General features: G+C 45.9%; 1 protein-coding gene across 4 annotated transcripts in view; it reads left to right on the plus strand.

The window, feature by feature from the left end:
- Positions 1 to 12,415, plus strand: part of CEP170 (centrosomal protein 170) — a 771,544-nt gene that overhangs the window by 18,585 nt on the left and 740,544 nt on the right. For all 4 annotated transcript variants that reach the window (XM_068231897.1, XM_068231898.1, XM_068231899.1 and 1 more), the window contains exon 2: positions 8,987 to 9,105. In XM_068231897.1, coding sequence (XP_068087998.1) covers positions 9,001 to 9,105 — 105 coding nt within the window. In that variant the 5' untranslated portion in view covers positions 8,987 to 9,000. The remainder of the gene's footprint in view (positions 1 to 8,986; positions 9,106 to 12,415) is intronic.

Raw genomic sequence — 12,415 nt, forward strand, 5'->3', positions numbered from 1 at the left:
ATCGTAGTCTAGGGCTAATTTAGGGGGAAGCCAATTAACTTACCAGTATGTTTTTTGGGTATGGGAGGAAACCGGAGTGCCTGGAGCAAACCCACGCAGACACGATGAGAACATACAAACTCCTTGCAGATGTTGACTTGGCTGGAATTAGAACCCGGAACCCAGCGCTGCAAGGTGAGAGCGATAAACACTATGCCACCGTGCTGCAGAATTATCAACACTAAGATTGATAGTGACATATTGCAGCAGGACCTTGACAACATGGACGTATGGGTAGGCACGTGGCAGATGAAATTAATTGTTGATAAATGTAAAGTCATGCGCCTTGGACATACCAATGGTAGATCATCATTTAAAATAAATGGCATACAGCTGGGAACATCAGACTTGGAGAAGGACTTAGGAATACTGGTTGATAACTTGTTAGGTAATCATATACAATGCCGAGCAGCTAAAGCAAATAAAAATCTGGGATGCAAAAAAAAAAAAAGGAAATAATATCTTGAGATGCTAGTATACTACTCCTTCTGTATAAATCATTGTGAGGCCACATCTCGAGTATGAAATACAGTTTTGGGCACCACACCATAGAAAGGACATTGACCTTCTGGAACAGGTACAAAGACGGGCAACTAAATTAGAGGGATGGAAGATCTCATGTACCAAGAAAGGTTGGGCAAACTGGGCTTATTTAGCTTGGGGAAAAAAGGTGTCAGGCTTGCCTGGTCAATGACTATAGGTCAGGCTGCCTGCCCATATGACTGACCTATAGCCCAGCACGTAACACCTGCACAAAGCTCCTGTTAAGCTTGGGGGTGTAATCTCCACAGTCAGCATACAACACATAAGCTGACGTGAAGGAGGTACACACACCAGCACAAGGGATCAGGATATCCCCAGTTTAGTGGAGGAGAGCACTGACTCCAATAGGAGATTGTGGTGCACAGAGCCGGTGCAGATCTGAACAGCCACAAACACTTTCGTAATAACGTCTCAGCGCAAGGTAGCGCAGAGCGCATAAACCAGGACTGAGGAGATCAGGACAGGTAGACAGAATGAACGCTTGCTAGCTAGCGATTACTTAGCGACAGCAAGCGTCCAAAACCAGACAGACTGGAATGAGGCAGCCAATGCGTTGCGGCGATGGCGTGCCTCACAAAGACAGGACAGGAGAGACAGGAAATAGCAGGATCGAGATAGATGAACGTAACACAGATAAATATACAATAAGTATGTTTTCCTAGCGTATTACAATTACAGCTATCAATGAAACTATTCGTAACGTCTGACTAACATATGTATATATTGGCAATGAACCGATATATGACATAAGCAGGAACTCTGACTAAGACTGAAGTAATACAGGGAACAGGACTCAGAAGGATTCGCTATCTCTTCGCAGAGATGAACGCAATCCACAAACAGGACCAGGAACAGGATTCAGAAGGATTCGTTATCTCTTCGCAGAGATGAACGCAATCCACAAACAGGACCAGGAACAGGATAACTAGCTCAGCACGGGTGTTCACGATACGCGCAAACTACCAAAACGTGCTGGAAACTGACTAGCTGAACACAGGAAATAAACAGTTCGTGTACGTATATATCAGCGACACTGATATATTAACGTAACACGAATACAAGGAAAATAACAAAATGCGCAAGTATGCGTATATATTGGCGATGAACCAATATATGACACAAGACAAGCAAGTAGCAACTTCTAGAACAAGAGCAGAACTAGGAGGACTCGCTGACCCCTTCGCAGGAGTCAGCGCAGTCCACACGGACCAGGAACGAGGTGGGGCACGAGCAGAGTAACAGATAGAGTCTGAAACTATGATAGCCCATGAGGCATTGCAGGAAGCAGTTCTTTATACTGAGGTCATCCAATGGGAGCAGACCTGCAGATTCCCACACAAGTGAATGGTAATTAATCACAGGCTGATAGCAGGAAAAGGCAGACAATGATATGCAGCCTGCAGGAAAGGGACCGCCCCTCCACTGCAGCAGACAATGTTTGTTTACACAAAAGCATATTAAACTGTCATAAACCTCAGAGCGACTGCAGATGGAATCAGCAACTAGTTTAAGTGCAAACCAAACTATGCAAGCAAATGCATGTAATGACATTAGAACTGCTTGGTTTGCAATACCAGTGCAGTCAGCAGTAAACGCTGCAGAAGCGATCATAACAGTACCCCCTCCCTTAAACGCGGCCTCTGGACGCCTATGAAAACTGACATATTTCTCCTGAACCACCCAAACCAAAAAATCAGAAGTGGGAAATCCAGCAAACTGATCTGACTGAAAATTCATGAAGGTCGGATCCGTCCGACAAAACCAAATTCCCGAATCAGTCTCACCAAAACTAGACCAATTGGAACCAGAACCTACCGAACCATGCCCGTCAGCACTACAAGCCTCAGTGTGACACCCATCAGAACCACGACTTCCAGAAAACAACCCCAAGAAACTCTCTGCGCGATACCCACCGCCTTCCAAGGACTGTCCAAAAACGCCAAAGCCTTTGCAATGCCCACCGGAACTGTCCCTACCAACACAAAACCCACCGTTGAACCAGTCCAAGGTACCAGGACAAGTTTCCTCAGAGATCTCCCAGAACACTTGGAAGCTCCAAAGAGATCCCCACAGGTCAGAACGCCCCTTAGGCTCACATGGAGAACTATCAAGAACCCCTATGGAACCCAGGGCAACTCCAGAGTCAGGGTCACAAGGACAAACATCAAGATCAGGGCTTTTAGGGACCAGAACCATCTCCGGGCATGCAGGCCAACCGGCAACATCAGAACATGTCTCCACTAGGGAAGCACGTGAGCACGCTAACACAGACACATCTGGGCAGTCTGGCATACGAAGCACATCTGGGCACACCGGCACAAGAGAAACCTCTGGGCATGTCAAGGAACTGCGAACCTCAAAGTCAGTCAAGACAGGACCGAAACCAGAACTGGGCAAAAAAAATTCATCATGACTAGGCTTCATAGTTACTGGATTCTCACTAAAAACTGCAGGATCAGACTTAGATGTCGCTGATTCCAGCAGGGTTATTAACAAATCATGTTCAGGGGCATTTACAAGACAGGGCAAATCTTCTGATGTATGCACTGAACTAGACAGGGTTCCCATAGCTTCTTCTGGACTAGACAGAGACTCATCAAATACACTGGACTGGAGCTCATGAAGGGCTGCAAAACAAGTCAATATTGCAGCAATCCCCACTGAACTAGGCAAAACTGAGTAACTCACTGGACAGGAAGGGGGCTCTGGAACTTCTGCCACACCGGCCAGAGAACCAGAATTTTCCAGGATACAGGGCTGGGTTTCAGAAACACTTATTAACCCGGACTGAAATTCTGAGATTTCTATTATTTTTTCCAGCGAGTCAGAATTATCCATGTTACAGGGCAAGACTTTTGAAACATTCAGAGGACAGGGCTGGAGTTCCTCGGCTGTTACAACACTGGAGAGGGACTCAACAACATTGGTTAAATCAGACTGTGTACAGGGCAAGGTATCTAACACACTTGCTGACGAGGACAATATTTCAATGGCTTCTGCTTCGCTGGGCAGAAATTCATCAAGTTTTATTAGAGCAGACTGTAATTCCAAAACAGCTGCTAGACAAGTGAATATTACTGCAACACCAACTGAGGTAAGCAGTGCTTCAGCCTCCTCTGCTAAAGGGTTTAAAGTATCCAAAGTACTGGGTGAAGCATAAGACTCTGCGACCACAGCTTCACTGGACAGGATCACTGAACAGTCCATATTGCAGGGCAAAACCATGGAAGCACCTGCTGGACAGCATAATGATTCTGTGACCTGAGTTTCATTGGAGAGATCTACTGCACAATTCATGGTACAGGGCAAATTTATTGGAAAATTTTCTAAACAAGGTAATAATTCTGCGATTTCAGGTTCACATAGCAGATGCTCTGAGCTATTCACGAAACTAGAGCGAGGTGTAGAAACAGGAAGATCAAGACACAATGTTTGCGCATCTGAATCACCATTCATTTGTAAAATTGGAAAATTCAGATGCTGGGGTTCTGAGTTTACTAGACAGGATTGCTGGGGCTCGGAAACTGATGTAGTGCATCTATTGGCATCTGCTGGATCAGACAGGAGTTGAACTTTATTAACACAGGTAATTTCTGCAGAAGTGTTTGCAGAGACAGGCAAGATTTTTCTGGTGTCTGTTTCACTAAACAAAGAGTCATGAGTACTGGCTAGGCTGGACTCGAAAGTCAGCAGGACCTCTGGGTCCTCTGCTGAGAAATTTGTGCAGGGCAAGATTAAGGAAGTATTAGTAATTTCTGTCTTACTGGGAAGTAACACTGAGTTATCCATGGTACAGGGTGGAATTACAGGAACTTCAATTTCACACAAAAGGAGCTCAGAATCACTCGCTGAATCAGCCAAAGGTGCTGAAGCAGGCGAGTCCTCAGGAACTGAGGAAGTGGAACAATCTCCACTTGACAGTGTGTCTTCCCTGGTATCAACTGATTGAATTGCATAAAAATCGTCCAGAATCATTCTCCACACATCGATCAATGGAGCCACAAAGTCATACCCACACACACCAGTTTTTATTAGGTTATAAGCAGACTTAATGCATGCATTCAATACTAATTCACTTTTTGCACTGTAAAACTGACAAAATGAACTTGCATCTTTCTTCCATTCATAGACCAGAGCTTCCATCTCTCCTTTCTCAAATGGAGGATCCCATGCATATTTAACAGCTGAGCATTCCGGCTGATCATAGTTTGCAAATGTGTTAGTGGCAGAAACATACATTGGGTTATTTAGCAGGTGATTGGCCGATTTCTTATTCCTAAGGATCTCCAATACCTGTAGCAAGTATTGAACTGTAGTGTATGCAAATTTCCCTTGCTGCACGAATAAATTGATCTGTTCAATACTCTGTAATATATCTTCATAATCATATTCAGATAATTCATTTAAACAAGAACCTTTATTTTCCCTGGCTAGCAATGAAAGTTCATTAGTAGTTTCATAGGTCCATTTGACTCCCCTGAATGGTGACTGAATTTCATTATCTGCTAATGGTGGAGTCTCGTTACAGATCTGATGCGCAGTCGCCAAGGGCAACGACTCCGCTGATTGTAACGCTTTTCTTTTGGAGCGTTTACGTTTGGCTTTAGACCCTGCTGCCTTAGCAGAAGAAAAGTTATCAGAACAATTATCTGCTTGCTGATTATTTTTGTAGGCAGTAGAAGGAGCAGCTGATTGACAAGCTGCCAGGAGCTTATCAAAAGGGCTAGGCAAATCGGTTTTGCGCAGCCAGTTATGGATCACAAACGCTAGAAATTCCAGTGGTCTTTCCTTTAAATTGGTATGATCCAAGACATCGTAGGCCCACTGAAACAATCTTCCCTTAAATAAAACATAAACTAGCTGGGGGGCCCACGTTGAAACAGGAGTAGCCTGGAGCTCAGGATTGGCCAGGAACCTGGCACATTCAGAAAAAAACTCATTTTCTGTTTCAGAATTGAGCTTCTCAAATTTCTTAAAGGAACAGGAACCAAAACAAACAGTGTCATTTTTGCTGGGAACCCCCCCCACAATGGGGATTGGTAATGGGGCTATCATAATGTTAAGCTTGGGGGTGTAATCTCCACAGTCAGCATACAACACATAAGCTGACGTGAAGGAGGTACACACACCAGCACAAGGGATCAGGATATCCCCAGTTTAGTGGAGGAGAGCACTGACTCCAATAGGAGATTGTGGTGCACAGAGCCGGTGCAGATCTGAACAGCCACAAACACTTTCGTAATAACGTCTCAGCGCAAGGTAGCGCAGAGCGCATAAACCAGGACTGAGGAGATCAGGACAGGTAGACAGAATGAACGCTTGCTAGCTAGCGATTACTTAGCGACAGCAAGCGTCCAAAACCAGACAGACTGGAATGAGGCAGCCAATGCGTTGCGGCGATGGCGTGCCTCACAAAGACAGGACAGGAGAGACAGGAAATAGCAGGATCGAGATAGATGAACGTAACACAGATAAATATACAATAAGTATGTTTTCCTAGCGTATTACAATTACAGCTATCAATGAAACTATTCGTAACGTCTGACTAACATATGTATATATTGGCAATGAACCGATATATGACATAAGCAGGAACTCTGACTAAGACTGAAGTAATACAGGGAACAGGACTCAGAAGGATTCGCTATCTCTTCGCAGAGATGAACGCAATCCACAAACAGGACCAGGAACAGGATTCAGAAGGATTCGTTATCTCTTCGCAGAGATGAACGCAATCCACAAACAGGACCAGGAACAGGATAACTAGCTCAGCACGGGTGTTCACGATACGCGCAAACTACCAAAACGTGCTGGAAACTGACTAGCTGAACACAGGAAATAAACAGTTCGTGTACGTATATATCAGCGACACTGATATATTAACGTAACACGAATACAAGGAAAATAACAAAATGCGCAAGTATGCGTATATATTGGCGATGAACCAATATATGACACAAGACAAGCAAGTAGCAACTTCTAGAACAAGAGCAGAACTAGGAGGACTCGCTGACCCCTTCGCAGGAGTCAGCGCAGTCCACACGGACCAGGAACGAGGTGGGGCACGAGCAGAGTAACAGATAGAGTCTGAAACTATGATAGCCCATGAGGCATTGCAGGAAGCAGTTCTTTATACTGAGGTCATCCAATGGGAGCAGACCTGCAGATTCCCACACAAGTGAATGGTAATTAATCACAGGCTGATAGCAGGAAAAGGCAGACAATGATATGCAGCCTGCAGGAAAGGGACCGCCCCTCCACTGCAGCAGACAATGTTTGTTTACACAAAAGCATATTAAACTGTCATAAACCTCAGAGCGACTGCAGATGGAATCAGCAACTAGTTTAAGTGCAAACCAAACTATGCAAGCAAATGCATGTAATGACATTAGAACTGCTTGGTTTGCAATACCAGTGCAGTCAGCAGTAAACGCTGCAGAAGCGATCATAACAGCTCCTACCTAATACAATTCTACAATACTCGTAAGCCTTTGGGCAGGGTCCTCCTCCTTTTGTGTCCTACCTGATCATGCACCTTCATTACTGTGCACCCATGATATGCATTTGAGTGAACCAAACTTGCCTACTCTCCATGCTCTTATCCAGTGACTAAGCATAACCTTGTGCTCATACTGTGCTGCGTGATCTGGTTTTTCTTGTAATCCTGTATTGTCATTTTGCTTTATGTCACCCCTAAATATTGTCTGCAACCTAAACTAATGTCCAGCGCTGCGTAATATGTTGGCGCTTTATGAATACAATAAATAAATAAATAATACACTGCTAGCAGATGTAGCATATAGGCTGACATATAATATTCACCAAACAAAGCAGTATGAGTAATATAAGCCCAGTGAACTCAGATATAGTCACCTGAGGCCTGGTGTTTGGAGGCAGTCCAGATGATAGCCAGGAAATGACAGGCTGGTGGTAGATACACGGTTTACAGAAGACGTGGTCAGTACAATCCGAGTCAGTCCAGGCAGAGTTCATAAGAATAGTCCATTAAATGAGCAGAGGTCGATCTAGGCAGCAATCAGGTAAATCCAGGAACAAGGCCGAGTCAGCAACGGGTAATCCAACAGAGAGCGTAGTCAGGAACAAACAGGAGTCGGCAACAGGAGATCAATCTGAAAATAAGCTTGGTCAAGAGACAGACAAAGTCGGCACAAGATCAGCAGTTGTGAGCGCAGTCTCAGCAACAAGCCCAGCAGAGCCTATCACGGGCAATGACTGAGGGCGTTCACTAAACATTTATACAAGGGCTAACCAATCAGGACATAAGGAATCCAAAATGACCAATATGCTCAGTGTGTCTGCTGATCAGCTGACATGCAGTACACCCACGTCGTTACTGTTTATATCAGCGGACGGTGCTCAGTGTACGCATCCTCCGCCTGTCCAATAAGAGCTGCGCAGGCTCCTGCGCTCCAGTGACGCCAGCGGCTTTGCCGAGACCTGGAAGTCAGAGCCGCAGCTCGGGTCTCGGCATTCCGCCGCTGACGTGCGCTGGCGGCGCTCACAAAAGGAGACTGAGAGGTGACCTGATTAACATGTATAAATACACCAGAGGGCAATACAAAAGCTTGGCAGGTGAGCTTTTTGTCCCTAGGCTTGTACGACGGAGAAGGGAATATGATTTGCGCATGGAGGAAAAAAGTTTTTGCCATTTGTTTGTAAAGGGGTTGTCCACAGTGAGACTGGTTAAAATCTGGAACATCTTACCTTACATTGAAGGGCATTCACGGCTTCAGTGGGCACGGATCGCTCCCACGCCAATGTCCTCCGCTGCCTGTAGGAGAGGACAGGGTCCCTATACTTTGGCTAGTCTGCGCTAGTGAAGTGCACTCTCTATGTATGGACGGCGGGGTGGTAGTGATCCATGCCCATGGGGCTTGAGGACGCCCAAAGGTATGTATAAAAAGGTAAGTATCATTGGTCTCTCGTTTCATTTAAGGCTAATTTGCCCAGGCCGTGTAAAGTTGTTTTTTTTTTTGCCTTCCCCTGGATCAACTGAGATATGTGCAGATTCAGGATGGTGTTTTATTGATTTATTTTTCTTTTGGTTGGACTTGATTGACGAGTGTCTTTTTTTTCAACCTAACTATGTAACATTCAACCTCTGGTCTGTTTACCGGCTTCAGGAGAGACCGAGCTGAGGAATAAGCAATGACGAAACCAGGGGATACCTGAGTATCGGCATAGGGGTGGGCTGGCGCAGCTTATTCAAAATAGACGGCACAACAGAGCGAAGCGCATCCACAAAGCTAGTGGGAACTGATCCTTATTTGATTAATGGTGGGTTATTACTTTATAAGAGTAAAAAAAAACACCAAAATGATGGGGATTTATGTCTATTCAATGTACATCCCAGATAAACATTGTAATTTTTTTCTTTATTTAGAAATCTGTGGAAAAATGAGTTTGACATCTTGGTTTTTGGTGAGCAGTGGAGGCATAAGACACAGACTGCCAAGAGAAATGATTTTTGTTGGTAGAGATGACTGTGAGCTAATGCTACAGGTAAGCTTTCAGTTTTTTTAGTCGGTGCTCAAAAAATAGTTGTTTTTCCCAGTGTAAGTAGCCTGCAGATGTATTAGTTGTGGTCAGCAAATAAAAATGTAATTTCATACTTTAAAGTGTACCTAAAGCAAATTTTAGCAGGGTAAATTTTCTTCTGGGTGTATTCTGTGATGTTGCCCTTTCATGTCTGGCCGAAAATACCTTCTGCGGGTGTCCCTTTTGCCATTATAACGGCAAAGATCCTTATCGACAGCTTGTCGAGGATAACTTAGGAAGAGGAGGCATCAGGTGCTATGGGGATGCCTAGTGTATGCCCAGTGCAGTCAAAGATGCATCCCCTCCCTGCCGCCTGCAGCCATGCTCCTGAGCGCACCCAATATGGCTGCCTCACCTTTTATCTGCTCCACACCTTGTTTCGGCTCTGGGAAGCATTAATCACATATACACACAGAAGGAACAAAACAAAAACAAAAAAACTGAGATTCTGTTCCATGAAATCCCTGGCTACCATTAACCTTTGGTAATTCTGGTGGTCCATGGATGACTAATACAATATGGATTGCACTCACCCTGAAAGTCCTGCTTTGCTGACCAATGTTTGGAGTACTGCATAGGAAACTTGGGAAGCTGATATTGTACACAGCAACAAAAGCCCTCTACGTCTACGTGAACAAACAATCGAATAGGATTTCTCTACCTGGATACTCAGGGAATTACAGCTTTAAAGAGAATCTGTACTGTTAAAATCTTACATAAATAAAAGTACCAGCCTGTTTGTAGTCTTCTCCTAGCCCCCTCTATGACATTTTCGCTGCTCCTGCTGCTTTCTTGGTGATAAAATCACTGTTTTATTCATTGTTTTTGTAAACAATGAAGATGGCTGCCAAACAGGAAATACATCATCAGAGCAGGTGCCTGTTTGCAGAGACTCCTCTCAAACGTGACTTCACTGCTGTAATATTTCTTCCACTTGTTGCCTTGGCTGCTTGTCTAGGCTTTGAACTGATCTTTCTGCACTCACAGCTGTTCACAAGGTCACAGACAGGCTGGCTGTGAGCAGAGACGCTGGGTGTGACTCATACACACAGCACACACACAGCCTGCAGGGGGTGTGGGGGAGGTGTGCATAACTTCTCCCTATCACAGCACATTCCTCTCTGGGCTGACAAGGCTCGACAAAGGAAAGATTAGATATAATACAGAGACAGTGCGACTAGAAAAGGCTGCAGTAAGCCAGACCACATTAGAACAGGTATAGGGACTTATAGGATAGAAGAAATAAGGCTGAACATTTTGTTACAGAGTCTCTTTTAGAGTTGGGCCGAACGGTTCGCCTGCGAACGGTTCCATGCGAACTTCAGTGGTTCGCGTTCGCGTCCCGCAGGCGAACCTTTGCGGAAGTTCGGTTCGCCCCATAATGCACATGGAGGGTCAACTTTGACCCTCTACATCACAGTCAGCAGGCCCAGTGTAGCCAATTAGGCTACACTAGCCCCTGGAGCCCCACCCCCCCTTATATAAGACAGGCAGCGGCGGCCATTACGGCCACTCGTGTGCCTGCATTAGTCAGAGTAGGGCGAGCTGCTGCAGACTGTCTCTCAGGGAAAGATTAGTTAGGCTTAGCTTGTTCCTGTCTGGCTGCAAACCTGTTCTGTGAACCCACCACTGCATACCTGTGCTGTGAACCCACCACTGCATACCTGTGCTGTGAACCCACCACTGCATACCTGTTCTGTTCAGTGGACCCGCCACTGTATACCTGTTCATTGAACCCTCCACTGCATACCTGTGCTGTGAACCCACCACTGCATACCTGTGCTGTGAACCCACCACTACATACCTGTGCTGTGAACCCACCACTGCATACCTGTTCTGTTCAGTGAACCCGCCACTGCATACCTGTTCTGTTTAGTGAACCGCCACTGTATACCTGTTCTGTTTAGTGAACCCGCCACTGCATACCTGTTCTGTTCAGTGGACCCACCGCATCAGTGCGCATACCTGTTCTGTTTAGTGAACCCGCCACTGCATACCTGTTCTGTTCAGTGAACCCACCGCATCAGTGCGCATACCTGTGCAGTTAAGTGAACCCGCCACTGCATACCTGTTCTGTTCAGTGGACCCGCCACTGCATACCTGTTCTGTTTAGTGAACCGCCACTGTATACCTGTTCTGTTTAGTGAACCCGCCACTGCATACCTGTTCTGTTCAGTGAACCCACCGCATCAGTGCGCATACCTGTGCAGTTAAGTGAACCCGCCACTGCATACCTGTTCTGTTCAGTGGACCCGCCACTGCATACCTGTTCTGTTTAGTGAACCCGCCACTGTATACCTGTTCTGTTTAGTGAACCCGCCACTGCATACCTGTTCTGTTCAGTGAACCCACCGCATCAGTGCGCATACCTGTGCAGTTAAGTGAACCCGCCACTGCATACCAACAGGGTCCGGGACTCCAGGCGGATTGCTGAATTTTTTAGGCCGCTGCTAGCAGCGGCCGCTGTAATAATTTTTCGGGTGCGTGTACATGACTGCCTAATTTTTCTGGCTGCACTGCGGGCAGCTGCAACAACAAAAGAAAAGGCATGTACATGCGCCCATTCCCCTTCGTGATCATTACCTTGCCGTGGTGAAGGGGCTTGCGTATCACAATGGAGCAATGACCGGCGCCTAGATGAGTGTCTCGGGGGGCACACCCACGATAATAAGGTCGTTGCCTCATTGTGGTCAGACCAAATTTGATCAGCTGGACAGTCACTGTTCTGTCATTCAGCTACATCAGCCAGGTGACCATATGGGCTGTAAAGCCACCAAAACCTGCACTCTCGCCATGGTGCGCACCAGTAAAGCACGGCCGTCACTACACAAACAGCTGTTTGCGGTGCGTTACACGATGAGTTTGGTGTGTCAGTGTGAAGCAGTACCTTAATTACACTACCTGATTGATGTATACACATGCAAGATGTTTGAAAGCACTTTAGGCCTGTCATTTAGCATTCAATGTGATTTCTGCCCTTAAAACGCTGCTTTGCGTCAAATCCAGATTTTTCCCGGGGACTTTTGGCATGTATCCCACTCCGCCATCCCCCCCTCCAGGTGTTAGACCCCTTGAAACATCTTTTCCATCACTTTTGTGGCCAGCATAATTATTTTTTTTTCAAAGTTCGCATCCCCATTGAAGTCTATTGCGGTTCGCGAACTTTAACGCGAACCGAACCTTTCGCGAAAGTTCGCGAACCCGGTTCGCGAAAGTTCGCGAACCCGGTTCGCGAACCGAAAATCGGAGGTTCGGCCCAACTCTAGTCTCTTTA

This window comes from Hyperolius riggenbachi, chromosome 4 (assembly GCF_040937935.1).
Source record: "Hyperolius riggenbachi isolate aHypRig1 chromosome 4, aHypRig1.pri, whole genome shotgun sequence".
Lineage (NCBI taxonomy): Eukaryota > Metazoa > Chordata > Amphibia > Anura > Hyperoliidae > Hyperolius > Hyperolius riggenbachi.